The sequence below is a fragment of the Macaca fascicularis genome, chromosome X (genome assembly GCF_037993035.2).
Source record: "Macaca fascicularis isolate 582-1 chromosome X, T2T-MFA8v1.1".
NCBI lineage: Eukaryota > Metazoa > Chordata > Mammalia > Primates > Cercopithecidae > Macaca > Macaca fascicularis.
The window spans coordinates 129,899,573-129,918,767 of record NC_088395.1 but is presented as its reverse complement, the minus strand read 5'-3'; the positions used below and the strand labels follow the sequence as shown (position 1 = coordinate 129,918,767).

Below are 19,195 nucleotides of genomic sequence, written 5' to 3'. Positions count from 1 at the left end.
AAATTTTTGGTGCTTGGCATTTGGCACTGTTTTCTTTCTTCCACACTTCAGATCAGAAAAATTTCTGACAAATTTTCTGAATAATTTACTGAAACTCACAGTCTCAGTTTTTAAATATTTCAGTAGGAAGATAAAAATTTTGAATAATTTCTATTTACTGACTAGAATTATAATTCAAGATAAGATGTTATTTATTTTATTTTATTTTATTTTATTATTATTTTTTTTGAGACAGAGTCTTACTCCGTCACCCGGGCTGGAATGCAGTGGCATGATCTCGGCTCACTGCAACTTCCGCCTCCCAGGTTCAAGTGATTCTCCTGCCTCAGCCTCCCTAGTAGCTGCACTTACAGATGGGTGCCACTGCGCCCAGCTGATTTTTGTACTTTTAGTAGAGACGGGGTTTCACCATGTTGCCCAGGCTGGTCTTGAACCCCTGACCTCAGGTGATCCACCTGCTTTGGCCTCCCAAAATGTTGGGATTGCAGGCGTGAGCCACTGTACCTGGCCAGAACTATTTTTTAATACTGTCTTTTCATAAGGTTGGTGGCCAGGTAGCTTGGTTAGGACATAGTAATTTGACCAGGGTGGCGAAAGTCATGGGTTTGATTTTCATGAGTATTAGGATCTTTAGAGTTAGAAGAAATCTTTGTTATAACCCTATTCAACTTTCCACCTAAAATAATCTTTTTTTTTTCTTTTTAGCATCTCTGACAAGTAGTCATTTAAACTTTGAGTGTTTCGTTTTTTGCGAACAATTTTTTATGAAGCTTTGTTGCTTCCAGTGCCATAGCAGGCAGCTCCAGTGTAATTGATGTACCATTTTATGGATCTGTCATAGGTCACAGGGTCAACCTCCAGTTTTAGGAGAAATTAAAGCATTCATATAATATTTCATGTTACCATAGTTTTGAATTTTTCCAAATTCAGATTGAGGCATTTTGAAATTAGTTTTTAAATAATTATCTTACTTTAGTGCTGGGGAGTGTAGAAAAATCAATCAAACTTTTTTCGTCTTCATCATTATAGATATTGAGACAAATTGTTTAGAAGAAAAAAGCAAGAGAGACTATTTTACACAGTTGGTATTAGCATGTTTGGTAAGTTTTTAAAAATATTTTTCCCTTTTAAAAATCTGCATTAAACAGCTGCGATAGAAGTTAGTCATGTTAATGGAGGAGGATATTGACATTCAGTTGACTTTTCTCATAAGGTGAGATTTGCGTTTTGAAATGGAATGTTTTGTGAAATTAGACATGCTGTTTCTATGAAATAAGCATGTAACCATATCCATATCACTCAAACTATCTAGACATTTAAAACCTTTGGTGATATTCCTGACCTAGTAAGTTCCTAAGAAAAAGGTAAGCATTTATAAAGTAAGTAGAAATGATTGTAGACAGCTTTTAAATGGATTTTTTTTTCTCATAAACTGGTAAGCAAAGAGTAAAAGAGTAGAGGTAGTTTAAAAATGATAAACTCTAGAACTCGCCATGATTGTTGTCTGGTAAACCATTTGTGTTCATAAATTTAGAACCAGGGAGAACTGCCATGGTTCAGACCTGGAAGAAGGTGCTCGTCTTTGCTATACTAGAATTTAACTTCAAGTAGGAGGCTATTAAGTGCTGTATTAGGTGAAAATCCAGTTAAGCCAAATGCAATCATATTGAAAATTTCATCTGTAGTTCTTGTCATTTATAGGCAATATACAACATGCATATAATTTTGTAGGGAATTTTTTGAAAGCTATTTATAAAATATTTCAATATTTGGAGTCATAATATTTGTTAAATTGAACTTCCAAGCCTTTTTATAAATTGTAGGTTGTTATATAATGTTATTTTTGTATTCTTATTTAGGAAGCTTTAGTTTGAATATATTTAACGTTGCGGATGCAATGCTAAGGAATAAATGACTTTTAATATTTTTTAATACAGTATTTAGTTTCAGACACAGTTTTAAAGGAACGCCTGGATCCAGAAACACTGGAATCATTAGGGCTTATCAAACAATCACAGCAATTCAATCAAAAGTCAGTTAAAATCAAGACAAAACTCTTGTAAGTACACGTATCTTACGTTTCAGATCAAGTAGCTGAGTATGTTTTTTCATTCATATTTTGAATGCTAGTGGCTTCTAAGGGGACTTTGAAGACTGTTTTTTTGTTTGTGGTTAGCATGTCTTGTGTTTTTTGCCTTCTAAAAGTAGCCTAATATTATTGAGTCATCAGTGACCTTTACCTGTGTAAAACCAATGTTACTTTTGCCCATATTCAAAGTTAAAATAATACTCATGCTTTCATCATTAGCAATAAAATGATTTATGACTATGACTATACTCGGGGTATATTCTTAGAGATGGAAATAGTGATATGTTATTGTTCCCTGATATTAACAATATCCTTTTCTTGTGTTACTGGTTTTCCCCGTGTAATTAATATTGGGGGTTCTCATATGAACCACTGTTGTTTTCTACTCTAAAAGGCACACAAAGAAGTAAACTTTAAACTATTCTTACGATTGTTGTAGGTTGGAGATAAGAAAATTCAGTGAGAATACAGTACTCTGTGCAAGCTTGTTAATTGAGATTAATTTTATCCCCTTAATGGTATTTATCTGATTTCAGTTATAAGCAGCAAAAATTCAATTTGTTAAGAGAAGAGAATGAAGGTTATGCCAAGCTGATTGCCGAATTGGGGCAAGATTTATCTGGAAGTATTACTAGTGACTTAATCTTAGAAAATATCAAATCTTTAATAGGTAAGACATATATCTGTATAGTATGTGTTGTTAAGATAAGTTATTTTAATTGTTGGAGAATATCCATAAAGACAAAATGAGTGCATTCCATATACTTTTTTTTTCTGGTTAAGGAATGGGAGAGGTGTTTAGCTTTTACTTTTAATGTTTTATCAGTAATTATAAAATTTAGCATGATATTTGTGAGAAATCTTTTTGTCACTATTACTTGTATGTTAATATTAGGTCCTGCTCTGTCTAGTCTTTCTTTTTTGTGGAGGGGATCCTGAGTGGTAAGCCAACGCTTTCAAAAGACAATGGATGACAAAGAACAGAATGGACTGTTCTGATACAGTGCCCTACGTTTCTCTGGTATTTCTATTTTTAAGTATTTCTCAACCATTTTATGGAGGACCGAAAAGCAAACATGAAAACTTTAATACAGTAAATCTTCAGTGAACTTTTGAAACCTACAGATGTGTAATTTTGAACTTTTTTCAAAATAACTTTACAAGGGACTTTGATGCATATTTTATCTTTATAATAGCCTTTTAAAGTAAGTGCAACAGCTGTTGTAAAAGTGTAACAGGAAAGTTTTTATTCTCCCTACCCTTTAAGTAGAATTCCTGTAGCATTACTTTTTTCTTTTTTTCTTTTTATTTGCATTGAGCATTTGGAAGAAGTAGTTGACTTCTTTTTTTTTTTTTTTTTTTGAGACGGGGTCTCGCTCTGTCACCCAGGCTGGAGTGCAGTGGCCGGATCTCAGCTCACTGCAAGCTCCGCCTCCCGGGTTCACGCCATTCTCCTGCCTCAGCCTCCCCAGTAGCTGGGACTACAGGCGCCCGCCACCTCACCCGGCTAGTTTTTTGTATTTTTTAGTAGAGACGGGGTTTCACCGGGTTAGCCAGGATGGTCTCGATCTCCTGACCTTGTGATCCGCCCATCTCGGCCTCCCAAAGTGCTGGGATTACAGGCTTGAGCCACCGCGCCCGGCCCAGAAGTAGTTGACTTCTGTGGAAAAGATGAATGAGCACCAGAAAAATAGGGTAATCTCGATTTTCCTAAGGTGGAAATAGTTTTTTCTATTATTTGCTAGGTGTTGTGCTATCGTAGGGAAGATTTTGCGGTACCTGGGTCTTGAGACCTGCCAGAGGAGTCATATTTTGTGCCTCACTAGTTACATCTTAGGGGTGCTTATCATCAGCTTCTTGATTCTTTCTCTGGTTTTTGGAGTTTATATATGACTACGAAAGAGGGAGAAGGTGTCCCAATCCTTATCTCCTTCCTCTGTTGCTTTGTGTAGGAATCCAATTAAAACTAGATTTACTATAATCACCCTTGTTCTTACCAGCAAGTAAGTAGCTTTCAGTTTATTTTTAAAATTTTTATTTATTTTTTTAAGAGATGGGGTCTCGCTATGCCCAGGCTGGTCTTGAACTCATGGGCTCAAGCGATCCTTCTGCCTTGGCCTCCCGAAGTACTGGGATTACAGGCATGAGCCACTGTGCCCGACTAAATAGCCTTTTCTTTAAATACCCTTTTCTTTGAAATTAATCTAGTTCTGGCAGCTGATGTAGTTTCTTTGCTGTTTCTTCCAGTTGTCAATTTAACATCAAGATGGGTGGCCCCCTAGGGCTGTGGGACTCTTGCTTACCTGTGTGGCCGTGACTCATTTTTAGAAACCTTCCTGTGGTGGTTCCTTAGTTCCTTTCTGTTCGTTCTTTTGGCTTGGCTTGTCTTGTCTTTTCTTTCTATGGAGTCTCACTTTGTCGGCCAGGCTGGAGTGCAGTGGCACAATCCCAGTTCACTGCAACCTCTGCCTCCGGGGTTCAAGCAGTTCTCCTGCCTCAGCCTCCCGAGTAGCTGGGACTACAGGAGCCTGCCAACACACCCAGCTAATTTTTGTATTTTAAGTAGAGATGGAGTTTCACCATGTTGGCCAGGTTGGTCTCAAACTCATGACCTCAGGTGATCCGCCCGCCTTGGCCTCCCAAAGTGCTGGGATTGCAGGCTTGAGCCACTGTGCCCAGCCCCTTTCTGTTCTTTCTAGGGTAGGCACCACACTTTCCTGAGTGTTTTTTGATCTAGCTTGAGAAGCTTGTCAGTGCTGCTTTGCTATAAGTTTGTCTTTCCTTGTATCCTGTCATGTACTTACTTAAGATAGTATTCCCCACATAAAAATTCTGTGCTATGTTTTTTTTTTTTACTTTATATCCTTTTTTGTTGACATCTGTTTCTTCTATTTCTTGTGAGTTTATACCTTTTCGTTCCTTCGTTATTTTGGGAACATTTCAAAGAGGGATTTTCTTGAAGGTGTGCTTTTATCTTACTAGAAAATGTACACTACTTACTTTTCTTGAACTTTGCTCTCAGGGAGAACAGGCTATGATCCTATTTCTGAAAAACAGCGTAACAAACACAATTGTAAGCTCATGAAGTATATGGACAGTCTATGAGTATAAACAATTTGATTTATTGGGCTAAACCTATATTCTGACCCACCAAGTAGTACTCAAATGTCACCTTCTTAGTGAAGCCTTCCCTGCCCACCCCTGTCAAAACTCCCTATTATTCCCTGATTATTTTTCTTTTTTGCACATATCACCATATAATATGCTCTGTACCTCCTCCCCCTCCCCCTCCCCCTCCCCCTGTGATGTAAGCTCTGTGAGGACTAGGGTTTTGTTTAGTACCTTATCCTTTCTTTTTTTTTTTTTAATTGAGACGGAGTCTTGCTCTGTTGCCCAGGCTGGAGTACAGTGGCGTGATCTCAGCTCACTGCAAGCTCCGCCTCCCGGGTTCACGCCATTCTCCTGCCTCAGCCTCCCGAGTAGCTGGGACTACAGGCACCCACCACCACGCCTGGCTAATTTTTTGTAGTTTTTTAGTAGAGACGGGGTTTCACCGTGTTAGCCAGGATGACCTCGATCTCCTGATGTCGTGACCCGCCCGCCTCGGCCTCCCAAAGTACTGGGATTACAGGCGTGAGCCACCGCACCTGGCCAGTACCTTATCCTTAATACTTGGTATGTAGGTGATAAATAAATACTGGGTATAAAAGGAATGAATATTTCCTCTATTCTTGTACAATCTATACTGACTCTTAGCCTCTTTTTCCTGACATGGAGAATTTTAGAAAGTTCATCTCCCTGTCTCAGTGTTTATTTATCTCTGACTAGGTGATTTCCTCCTCCCTTTAATTGTCTGAGAAATAAACTTTTATTTTTTTGAGACAGAGTCTCGCTTCATTGCCCAGGCTGCAGTGCAGTGGTACGATCTTGGCTCTCTGCAACCTCTGCCTCCCAGGTTCAAACGATTCTCGTGCCTCAGTCTCCCAAGTAGCTGGAATTACAGGCGTGGGCCACCCATGCCCAGCTATTTGTGTGTGTGTGTGTGTGTGTGTTTAGTTGAGACGGCGTTTCACTAAGTTGGCTGGGCTGGTCTCGAACTCCTGGCTTCAAGTGATCCGCCTGACTCAGCCTCCTAAAGTGTTGGGATTACAGGCGTGAGCCCCCACACCCGGCCTGAATGAAACTTTTCATTGATGTGAAAATAGAGGTTGAAACTTCAGTTCCAATGAGTATTCTTTCAATGTTGTTAGCATTTATTGGAGTCCCTCTTAGTGCATACTTCATCCAGGCCTTGTCTTATCTGTCCAGAACAGCTCACTGACCAGCATCCTATTTTTCATGGCCTCTTTGGATGGGTTTCTCTGTGTTTATTCCCATTGTTTTCTGTTTAGGAACAGTCTAGACAGGTAGTTTCTGACACCTCTTTCACCAGCCAGTGTCAGAAACTGATACCTAGTTTGGGCAGTATACATTTTAGGTGCACATACTTTCAGGGTACTTGGTCTGACCAGGATAAATCCTTACTTATCATCCTTTAGTTAAAAGACAGTTATTTGGCTGGATGCAGTGGCTCAAGCCTGTGATCCCAGAACTTTGGGTGGCCGGGGTGGGCAGATCACCTGAGGTCTAGAATTTGAGACCAGTCTGGCCAACATGGTGAAACCCTGTCTCTACTAAAAACACAAAAATTAGTTGGGCATGGTGGCACGTGCCTGTAATCCCAGCTACTCTGAAGGCTCGGGCAGGAGAATCACTTGAACCCAGGAAGTGGAGGTTGCAGTGAGCTGAGATCACGCCACTGGACTCCAACCTGGGTGACAGAGTGAGACAGTGTCTCAAAAAAAAAAAAAAAAAAAAAAAAAAAAAAAGGCAGTTATTTGCTCCTAAAAGATTCTGGCACATCAAAATTTTTATATTCTGCCAGATAACTTGGGGCTATTTAGTGCATGTGCAAGCAAGGAAGCAGAACCATTGTGCATCTGCATGGTGATTGTGATCTGACACTAAATTTGAACAACTTATTAAATAGTAATGAATAGTGAACAGTAGACTGTTGAGCTGCCAAGTCATAGACACCATACAAGTGACCATTGCTTGAAGATGGCAAAAAAAATCTTTTAGAAATAGAGGAAAGGATATCACAGGTGGACTCCTTTGTTTGCTGAACTAAACTGTAAGAACTCTTTTGGATGCCCTTCAAAAAAATCAGAGCATCATGCTGTACACTTTAAGTATATATAATAAAAACAAGTGGTTGCTAAGTGTTCTTTCCTTTCTTCTGAATCAGTGGTAAGCAAGTGTTTTCTATAAAGGGTGAGATAGTAAATATTTTTCGGCTTTGTGGACCGTATGGTTTCTGTTGTAACTACTTAATTCTGCCATTGTTGTGTAAAAACAGCTATAGATAGTACATAAATAAAGTGACTGTGTGCCAATAAAATTTTATTTACAAAAACAGACAGCTGAATGGATTTAACCCACAAGCCATAGTGCTGATTCTTGCTCTAAATCAAAAGTTCTGGCTAACAACTAATTACGGAGCTAGCTTATTTGAGCGTAGCTTTAGAGAGTGAAAATGGTTCTTCCTGGTTTTAGGTTTTAGTGGTCCAAGACCTTTCTGGCGTAGGCTCTAACCCCTTTACCTTCGCTCGCAGAACCAGAGCTTTCTTCATCAAACCTCAAGACCTTCATTTGTTGCCTGGTGTCAAAGGGTACAGATTTGGCTAGGGAAGGGTAGAGTGAGAGTCTTTGCCTTTTCAGTCTCTCAAGTGACCAGAGTAACATTAAAAACAAGATAAATCCTTAAGCCAAACGATTTTTAGTTTTGGATAGATTATGGGACATTTTACCCCTTTGACTACATGATTTTGAGTGTACTTAGTATTTTATCTTTGGTTCAATCTGAATATAGGGTCCATTCAGCTTAGACACATCTTATTATGCCACCTTTCTCCTATTTCTTTGAAAGGGAAGTTGGCTGCCTTCTTTACTTAAGTTTTTACATTATTGAAGTTTCTTGGCTGTATGTTAGAAGTTTTCCCTTTGTAGTATGAAAAAGAAGACAGCAATTGGTGTTTCCAACTATAGGGGTTTTTTGTTGTTGTTATTTATTTTATTTTTATTTTGAGACAGGGTCTGGCTCTGTTGCCCAAGCTGGATTGCAGTGGTACAGTCTTGGCTCACTGCAACATCTGCCTTCTGAACTCAAGCCATCCTCCCACCTCAGCCTCCCAAATAGCTGGTACTACAGGCACACACAACCATGCCCACTAAGTTTTGTATTTTTTGTAGAGACGGGGTTTTGCCATGTTGGCCTGGCTGGTCTCAAACTCCTGAGCTCAAGCTATCCACCTACCTTAGCCTCCCAAATTGCTGGGATTACAGGCATGAGCCACCGTGCCTGGCCTTCTTACTGTTTTTTAGATCATACTTTTATTTTGTTATTCATTGGTTCTTGCTTTGACATGTGCAGGTTTTTTTTTTTGTTTTTTTTTTGTTTTTGTTTTTTTTTGCAAATAGTGTTTCTTAGAAATAGTCTAGCATAGATTTTTATTAGCTTGCTTCTAAAGAAATTCTTTCTACATGATAGATCATTTCATTTTGTTAAAAACATGATTTTCTTTGTCTCCTAAGGTCCATTCTCTTATGAACATGATGATTGAGGCTATAATTCCGTTTTCTTGCCTGAAATTTATAGGCTGGACATCTCTCCTAGTTATGTCTGCAATACTCTCTTGGTCTTTTATTTTCCTGTTAAGATCTCAATTTGGCCTAATTTCTACAACGGTCATTGTCAGTTTGACCATATTTCTTGCCCCTAGTCGGTGTCGCTGTAACATACTGGCCATTTTTTCTATCTTTGGGAAACTCCAGTTGCTTTTTAGTGTATTTCTTCAAAGATATATCATTCAAAAGGTGTGAACTCTCCTCAAGGGTAGCGTAACCATTTTACTAATCGCTCTAAAATTTGAGCTTTATTGAGGCTTCATTGACATATAGTAGAATGCTTGTATTTAAAGTGTACAATTTGACTTTTACATCTGTGAAAACACCACAAACGAGATAATGCACATTCCTTCCACTATCCCTGAAATTTTCTCTTGCCTGTGTGTTTATCCCCCCTCTCTCCTCTCTTTATTTTCCCGGAGAATCACAAGCACCTGGCACATGGTGGGTAGTTATTTAATACTTATTTAAATGAAGGAGGGAATCTATGGCCGTTGTAGATTTGCAGTTTCTTTATTTTTCGACTTATTCTCTTTAAATATGGTTTCTTGTTTGTTCCTCAAAAGGCATAAAGGCATATGTGTGTGTGTGTTTGTGTGTGTGTATGTATGTATATGTAAATATATATATGTATATATATAAGTTTGTGTGTGTATTAATGTAGCTGGTGGTAAAGTTAGGGAGCTAGGTTTATGATCTCTCTAAAGATCACATGACTATCAGTGCTTGGGCTGGACAAAAGCCTTTCTAAGATGTTTGCATACAAGACTGCTTGTATTCTATTACAGCTGCCATTAGGGAAACATTTTGGATTTTCAAACTTACTGATTATTATTAGAGTCTCACTGTATATGAACTAGTTTAACTGTTATTTAAAACACTAAGACTTTAAAAATAATTTTCAGCTGGGCATGGTGGCTCATGCCTGCAATCCCAGCACTTTGGGGAGGGTAAGGCAGGAGGATCACTTGAGACTAGGAGTTTGAGACCAGCCTGGGCAACATAGTGAGACCCCATCTCTACAAAAAAGTTACCCAAGCGTGTTGGTGTGCATCTGTAGTCCTCGCGAATTGGGAAGCTGCGATGGGAAGATACTTGAGCCCAGGAGTGTGAGGTTGCAGTGAGCTATGAATGCACCACTACACTCCAGCATGGGCAACAGAGCGAGACCCTGTCTCTAAAAATAATAATACATAAAAATAAATGAAAATAGTTTTCTAAACCTTCAATTGGCTACCTTTTCTATCTGATGGATAAAATTAATTGGACTTACGGCACCTGAGATAGTAATAGAAAACTCATGAGCCAGATTTTCTGTAATGAAAGATGCAAAGGTGATACCTGTTATAAATAAAAGTGCATAACTCTTGTTTCAGATTACTGCATTTAATTGCACCTAGAAAGAAAGTGGGTAGTTGACAGTAAAGGTCACTGATAGAATAGCCTTGATGGAGTAATGCTGTTAAATAAAATATAATGCTAGTGGTTCACATTTCAGCATACTGAAAATGTAAACTTAAAAGCAGTGTGAATGAAGCACTTAAAAGATTTTAATCTAACTTGTTGCTATTCTGTTCTTTATGAGTTTTTTGTATGTAGCTTAATGGGTAATTACAAGCCAGCCAGTTTGTCAAAAATTATATTCAGTGTCTCTTTTGTCTTCTATGATAGAGTGTTAATTCATTTTTATTTAGTGATTTTTTTAATATTTAATGTAGGAGAAGTTACATGATTTGAGAATTTGCTAGATCTTACTTCCATAATATATCATCAGTGTTACAGCAGTGTGAAGGCATTTTTCACCTTTGTTCAGGCTTCATTGACATACAATAAAATGCACATATTTAAGGTGTGCACTTTGAGTTTTAACATACATATACATCTGTGACAACACCACAAACAAGATAGTGCAGATTTCTCCCATTCCCCCTCAATTTTCTTCTTCTTGGCTCACTGCAACCTCTGCCTTCTGGGCTCAAGTAATCGTTCCGCCTCAGCCTCCTGAGTAGCTGGGACTACAGGCATGTGCCACCATGCCTAGCTAATTTTTTGTAGTGACAGAGTTTTACCATGTTGCTCAGGCTGGTCTCAAACACCTGGACTCAAGTGATCTACCCGCCTTGAACTTCCAAAATGCTGGGATTACAGGCGTGAGCTGCCGTGCCCGGCCTGATCTGCTTTTTGTTACTGTAGATTAATTTGCTTTTTCTAGAATTTGTCTATAAATGGACTCATACAGTGTGTACTGTTTTTGTCTGGCTTATTTCATTCAGCATAATTATTTTGTGATTCTTTGATACTGTTGCCTGTATCAATAGTTCTTCCCTTTTTATTGCTGAGTATGTCCACTGTACTTATCCTTACTCCACTTATCCTATACGGCAAGTTGTTTATCCATTTATATGTTGATGGACATTTGAGGAGTGTTGTATATTACAAATAAACCTGCTGTGAACATTTGCGTACAAATCTTTGTATTGACATAGACATTTATTTCTCTTGAGTAAATGCCTAGGCTGGGTCATATGGTAGGTGTAAGTTCAAATTTTAAAGAAACTTGCCAATTTTACAAAGTGGTTGTACCATTTTACATTGCTATCAGCAGCATTTAAGGATCTTAATTGCTATTTTGGAATCACTTTTATATTCATAGGCCGTACTTTTTGGAAGTACAGGGGTAGATAAAAATATTTAGAAGTTTTCTTCCTAGAACTTCAGGGAAACGTCTTTTTGGAGAGTTTATGAAAATATGGAACTTTTTTTGAGTAAGACATGCTCACTGCCTTAGTCCTTTTCCTTAGTATGATGAGAAGCAGAAGAAAATGTGTTCTTAAGTTTGGATCTCATAAAAAGAGGGAAAACTTGCATTTGGAGGATTTGGTTTTCTAAGTGATTGCTAAGGTAGTATGAAACATGAAATGACATTAGTTTTATAGCATTTAATATGAATAAGTGTGGAGTTAATAGAAGTAACTGGAGATACCATCTTACAAAAGGGTTTGGACAGGAATAGGTTATATAAGAATTTTCTTGGAAAAATCCCCTAACTCATCCATAAGGTATAAGTGTTTAGATCTAACATACGTCCCTAAATTTATCACAGTTCTTTTCTCCTCCAGTATTAGAAGAAATCAGTGTTTATTTTTTGGCCCAGTGAAGTGGTTAGCTTGCATTTAGGGACTGTGTTTAATGAAATATACATATTTTAAAATACTAGAATCCCATTCAGCTTGATGAAAGGCATGTGGGAACTGACGTAAACCAGGAGCCTCCAACTCCCTTGGTATTCTTTGATCTATAAGTATCAATAGAATACCACTTTTCCCTTTAGAATGCTACTAAAAGCCATGGATATAAATCAGTGTTATATTTTATAGTTCTGTAGTATATGTAAGATAAAATAAAAAAATGATTTTAAAAATGATTGTCCACTTTTGTGAACCTGGACTTTTAACTGTTTATCAATATTCCAAATACTTCTGCCTAAAACATTAAAAAAAAACCCCTTTAGTTGCTTAATTTGTAAAATGCATTGTTTGATTTTCGTGTTTTTCCAAGAATTAATAATGTGGACCTGTTTCAGTAGCTCGAGTAATCAAGAACTGATGAGGCAAAGTGTGGCATAGAGGAATGTTTATTTGACTGGTATCACAGGTCCTGGACTATACCAACCCAGGTCTGTCGTTAACCCGTTCTGTGATTCTGGGAAAGTCACATTCTCATCTGCAAAAATGTGTAGCGGATTTATTTCCTTCTGGGAGAGGGGAAGCAAATTTGTAAAGGAAGTTGTTTTTAAAATCATTTTTATCTTGCTATATGAGTTATCCCTGAAAGTTAATGGCTTCACTAGAAATGATGTATAATCATTTTTAAATTTTTGTATGTCTCATCTGTTGCAGGATGCTTTAATCTGGATCCCAATAGAGTTTTGGATGTCATTTTAGAAGTGTTTGAATGCAGGCCAGAACACGACGACTTCTTTATATCTTTGTTAGAATCTTACATGAGTATGTGTGAACCGCAAACACTGTGTCATATTCTTGGGTTCAAATTCAAGTTTTACCAGGTAAAGAAAAACGTGTATGTATGTATATTTAGAGATTAATTTCTTAATCTTGTTTGTATAATTTAATTTGTTTTATTTGTAAATGATTGGTCTCATCTCAGACATTCTAGCAGAAGAGATAGATAAATGGATAGCTAACAATGCAATGGGATAAGTACTATATTGGTAGTATGAATGATGTTATGTGAAAGCCTAGAGGAAAGCATTATTAAGTTTTGCCTTGGGAGAGGTGGAGTCAGGGAAGACTTTGTAGATGTATCTTTTTTTAAACCTGGTCCTTGAAGGATGAGTAGGAGTTCATTAAGATTTTCTCTGCGTAAGTAACAAACAATGGGAGAATAAAGATGTGGCAGTGTGAATATATTTAAGAGATAGAAGGAATGGTTCATAGTCTAATGTGGCTGGGTTGTAAGATGGGAAAAGAAGGGACAGGAAATGAAACTGGGAAGGTATGTGTACTTTGGATGGTCACAGACTTTGAATACTGTGTTGAGTTAGAATCTTATTTTTATTTAATTATTTTTTATTTTGAGATGGGATCTCACCCAGACTAGTCTCAAACTCCTGGGCCGAAGTTATCCTCCCACCTCAGCCTCCCAGGTAGCTGGGACTTACAGGCATGTGCCACTGTGCTTAGATCAAGAATTTTATTTTATAAACAATTGCTATTGGAATTTTTTAGGGACATGAATAAATATTCAAGGCACATCTTGTATCATTTGCTTAAGCCACTAAAATAGCTGTCAAGCTAATCTGTGTCTCTGATTATTTCTACTTCAATCCATCTTTCATATTATTGTTACTGTTGCTTTCTAAAAGAGACCTAACTGAGGCACTTCACTGGTCAAAAACCTTTACTTGTAGGATGAAATTCAAACTTCTAAGTGTGGCAGAAATAGCTCTTCACAATTTGGCATTGTTCTTTCTGGCCTTATCTTTATAGTTATTTTTTTTTTTGTTAAATCTAATATTCTAGTCATATTAAGTGACTAGCCATTTCTTGAACTTAGATATAGATATTGCTGTGAACCTTTATTCCTGTAGTTCTTTATAACTAAAAAACTATTCTTACCCAGCCCTCTCACTTCTCCTTTCTTCATCTTGTGAACTCCTATTTATTCTTTAAGAGCAAATGCTGCTTGCTCTGTAAAGGCTTAACTGACTCTTTACCCATGCAGAATTAGTCACTTCTTAATCTGTATTCTCGTAAAACTTGACACATAACTTCTAACACCCATAAATTGTATCTATCTCCTTTGCCAGATTGTAAACCATATAGGGCAGGTTCTATGTTTTACTAATTCCTATGGATTAGTTTGTTGCCTAGCCTATAGTAAATGCTCACTAATTATAAATGAGTGATCTATGTTTTAGGAAGACAATTCTCTTGATAGCATGGAGGATTTTAATGTAATAAGGCCTCCATTTACCTTTTGGTATAACTCTGCTAATTTGTTTACTTGCCTGGGATAGTCAGCTAGTCAGAAAGCATTCATTGAATGTTTATGATTATGCTCTTTGCTAGGCACTGAGGTTACTCTGGTGTAGAGGAGTGTCTGTTTCTGTACTCTTGGAGTGTGAGGTCAGGTTAATAAGATAATTCCTTTTAGTATTCTTAAATGATATAGTACCTACTGCCTTTGCTAATCTTTTATTTTCTATGATCTGGGGTGCTGCAGCAGACAGAAGAGAAAGCAGACAAGAGTTTAAAAGCATATAGCTTTTCAATACCAAACAAGAGACATGGTAGGGTTTTTGGGCAGGAGCACAATACCTTTGTTCAAAAATGAGCAGTGGAGGCTGGGTGCAGTGGCTTGTGCCTGTAATCCCAGCACTTTGGGAGGCTGAGGCAGGCAGATCACCTGAGGTCAGGAGTTTGAGACCAGCCTGGCCAACATGGCAAAAACCTGCCTCTGCTAAAAATATAAAAAAAAATTAGCTGGGCGTGGTGGCGGGTGCCTGTAGTCCCAGCTACTCTGGAGGCTGAGGCAGGAGAATCTCTTGAACCTGGGAGGCGGAGCTTACCATGAGCCGAGATCGTGCCACTGCACTCCAGCCTGGGCAATAAAAGCGAAACTCCGTCTCAGAATGTTCACTGTTGGTATTGGGAAAGAGATTCAAGCATTCTATCAGATTTTAAGAGCCACCATGATTGCTTTGGGCTTGAGTACATGAAGCCAACTGCTTTAGTGACAGGTTGGCTGAAATTTAACTTGTGCATGATTAATTAAAATATAAATTAGGGCTTTGGAGACTGTAGGTTTGAGAGCATATGACAGTGAATAATGATGACCTACTACATAACATCAAGTTAGTTGAATGTAAGTTTTAGAATTAAAATCTTTTTGTATAAAAACATTCCTTATAAATAATATAACTTTTTTGAGCTGAATTAAAATATACCCGGGGGGGTTGACAGTATTTGAATAATCCTTTTTTTTTTTTTTGTAGACAATGACCATTTTTCTTATATAAGAAATGCTCAGCCAAGAAATACTTAATTTAGAAATAACTTGTTCTTGGAATGACTAACCCTCATATTGCTCTATGTAATACCATCCCTTTGTTTCTATTGTTAGAACTGTCTTATGGGCCGGGCGTGGTGGCTCACGCCTGTAATCCCAGCATTTTGGGAGGGCGAGGCAGGTGGATCACCTGAGGTCAGGAGTTTGAGACCAGCCTGAACAACATGGAGAAACCCCGTGTCTACTAAAAATGCAAAATTAGCTGGGCGTGGTGGTGCATGCCTGTAATCCCAGCTACTTGCGAAGCTGAGGCAGGAGAATTGCTTGAACCCAGGAGGTGGAGGTAGTGGTGAGCCGAGATTGCGCCATTGCGCTCCAGCCTGGGCAACAAGAGCGAAACTCTGTCTTTTAAAAAAAAAAAAAGTCTTGTCATTGTGAGAATCTGCATTCTTAAGGGCCGTGGAGGGTAGGGGAAGAAATGTCAGATATTTTTGAAAAGTTGCGGCCTTGAAGGTAAAGTAAGGAAAGCTGTGAAAATCAGGAACTGCTTAGGTGATGTAACCTTGAGAGTTGGCTCCCAAGCATGTATGGCCAATCTGTGTATTGGTCCCTGGCGTAATTCCACCATCCATCCCCCTTTCCCATCACTACCGGAAAATGTTCACAATCCCTTTCTCCAACTCATATTTTGACCAGCTGGGTCTTATTTGGATTAATAGGCTTCTTTTTTTCCCCCTTAATGCTAGTATTACACTATGGTATCAACGACAGTGAGAGGTTGAGCATCCCAAATCCACAAAGCTCCAAAATCGAAAACTTTTTGAGCACTGAATGATGTTCAAAGGAGATGATTGGAGCATTTTGGATTTTGGGTTTTCAGATTTGGGATGCTTAACCAGTATGCAAATATTCCAAAAGCTGAAAAAAAAAAAAAATTCCCAAATCTAAAACACTTCTGGTCCCAGGCATTTTAGATGAGGGATACTCCACTTGTACAGTAGAGGACTTGGGGACAGCATGAGAGACAGCACAGGAAGGGAGTACAAGAAAGTGTGAAGGTACCAGAAGACAAACTTGTCTGGATTGTCGTTACAGGAAAGGAGGAGGAGGTGATAGGTCTCATCTGTATTGCCCTTTGATTTCTGGATTCAACACACAGTAATAGTAATGGTAGTACCATGGTTCAGCCCTATTATACATACCCAAATTCATTCATTTAAGAAATAGAGATTGAGCATCTATATTTGTGCAAGGTAGAATACTAGGTACTAAGGCTTCATCTGTAAACAGAAATTCTTTTTTGATGTTTACATTCTGAATAAATTATATGTTAGAAAATAATTAATGAGATGGGGAAAAATAGAGAGCAAGATAAGATCAGGAGTGGTAGGTTGCAATTTTAACTAGAATAGTGAGAATACTCATTGAAAAGATGAGATTTAAGCAAAGACATGAAGGATATGAGGATGTAAACTGTGTAGATGTCTGAGGAAGAGCCTCTAGGCTAAGGGAACAGTCACTGCAGTGGCCCTAAGGTGTCAGCATGCCTGACATGTTGAAGAAAAGTAAGGAGGTCAGTGTGGATGTATCAGAGTGATTGAGTAGAACAGTAGGAGATGAGGTCAGAGATGCAGGGGATGAGATCACAGAGTCAGTGCAAGGTTTTTGATTTTGATACTGTGTGAAGCCAGTGGAGGGTTTTGAGTAGGGTAGTGATGTGATCTAACTTAGCTTTACATTTTGTTTCTCTCTTATTTTATTGTGAACATTTTCAAATGTAGAAAAGAGTGAATAGTATAATGAATACTTATAACCCCATTATTTACAATTGAGTTTATTAACATGTTGCCATATTAAAAATTTTAATTTGTGTTACAAATATCATGAAAGCTTCTTCCTAAATACTATAGTTTACAGTTTTTAAAAGGAAGGGCATTTTCCTTTTTTTTCTTTTTTGAGATGGAGTTTTGCTCCTGTTGCCCAGGCTGGAGCGCAATGGTGCGATCTCAGCTCACTGCAACCTCCGTCTCCCGGGCTTAAGCGATTCTCCTGACCCAGCCTCCTGAGTAGCTGGGATTACAGGCGCCTGCCACCATGCCTGGCTAATTTTGTGTTTTTAGTAGAGATGGGGTTTCTCCACATTGGTCAGGCTGGTCTCGAACTCCTGACCTCAGGTGATCCTCCAGGATCAATTTCATAACATAACTAGATTACTGTCATATAATAAACCTAGACTGTATTCATATTTTCCAAATTGTCCCCAAAATGCATTTTACAACTGGTCTGTTCAAATAATGATCTAATCAAAGACCACATGTTGTATTTGATTGTCAAGATTCTCCTTCTCTTTTAATTTAGAATAGTTCCCCACCTTCTCCATTTTTTCAAGGCGTCGACTTATTGATGAGACTATTCCTAGAAGACCCCATCTTTTGGATTTATCTAATTGCTTTTTCATCTTATTTGTTCTTTATTTCCTGTATTTGTTATATACTTGGAGTGAGGTCTAAAGACTTGATTATGTTCAGGTAAAATATTTAATGGCAAAAATACTTTATAGATTGTGATATTATGTAACATCTAATGTTTGACTGTCTTTAAATGGTTCAGTAAGTTTGTGACAGTCTGATCCCTCAGTTATACAATGGCACTCCCCCTACCCCCATCCCCACCGTCTTTCCCTTCAATAACAAATTATCTGCAGGTTGATACTTTGGCAACCTGGGAGTATCCAGTTTCTCATCAACTTTACGTTAAATGGTTTAGAATCCATGGATGACCTTTGCTTGAGCCAGCTTTCCCTTTAGGGTTTCCAAATTGATGATTTACTAATTTTATCATGCCCTATGTATTTATTAGCTGTCATTCTTCTAATAAAGAAGAGTTGTCCCTTACTAACTCAGGCTGTTTGCTTTCCTTGAAATACAGTTCCTACTGGAAAGGCAGGACAAATGATTAATATGTTCCCACTAATTGCGAGCTATCAGAGTAAGGAGTTTCTTTAATAGCAACCTCCAGTGGTGACGTGAGTCGGGAGTGTGTGTGTGTCTGTGATGAGAGAGAGACAGAGAGAGAAAGTGTGTGTGTGTGTGTGTGTGTGTGTGTGTGTGTGTGTGTGTGATTACTTAGATTTTCAGCGGATCAGTCTATGTGTGGCAGCAGTGGATATCAATGAGATTCTGAATGTATTTGAAGGTAAAGCAATAGTGTTTGCTGATGGATTGGATACAGGATGTGAGAAAGTAGAGTTAAGGACTATGCTGAAGTTTTTTGGACTGAGCAGTTAAAAAGATAGTGTTGTCACCAACTTAGGGAAAATTTCAGGTGGATTGGGTTTGGAGTGTTGGAAGTGAGAATTAGGAATTCACTTTGTGCATGTTAAGTTTGAGATGTCTCTTCGACATCCAAGTGTAGATAATCAATTTATGGATCTGAGTAAATAATTGGATATATGGACCTGGTGTTCAAGAGAATAGACTGGGCCAGAAATAGAAATGTGGGTATCAAAAGCATGTAGATGCTATTTAAAGATATGACATTGGATGAAATCACTAAGGGTTGTATACTGAGAGGCAAGAGAAGAGAGCCAAGGACTGTGTCTTGGGGCACTCCAGTGTTAAGGGTCTAGGAGAAGACGAGGAACCAGCAAATAATGTAGATGACGAACAACTTGTAAAGTAGGAGGAAAACAGAGAATGTGGCATTTTGGAAGCTAAATAGAGGAAGGAATGATTAACTGTCAAATGCCTCTGACAGGTCATTGAAGGACTGAAAATTGACCGTTGGAGGGAGGTCAAAACTAGCAGTTTTGGTGGAATTGGGTGATATTAAGAGATAATGGGAAGAGTA

At 38.2% G+C, this 19,195-nt stretch overlaps 1 protein-coding gene across 19 annotated transcripts in view; it reads left to right on the top strand.

Annotated features, from left to right (window-relative positions):
• THOC2 (THO complex subunit 2) overlaps positions 1-19,195 on the top strand; it is a 132,183-nt gene that overhangs the window by 34,528 nt on the left and 78,460 nt on the right. For all 19 annotated transcript variants that reach the window (XR_010584235.2, XR_010584237.2, XR_012429866.1 and 16 more), the window contains exons 5-8: positions 1,030-1,100; positions 1,938-2,059; positions 2,626-2,759; positions 12,715-12,881. Coding sequence is in view for 12 of the 19 variants with exons in the window: in XM_005594509.4 (XP_005594566.1) it covers positions 1,030-1,100; positions 1,938-2,059; positions 2,626-2,759; positions 12,715-12,881 (494 nt within the window). In the remaining 7 variants the exon portion in view is untranslated. The remainder of the gene's footprint in view (positions 1-1,029; positions 1,101-1,937; positions 2,060-2,625; positions 2,760-12,714; positions 12,882-19,195) is intronic.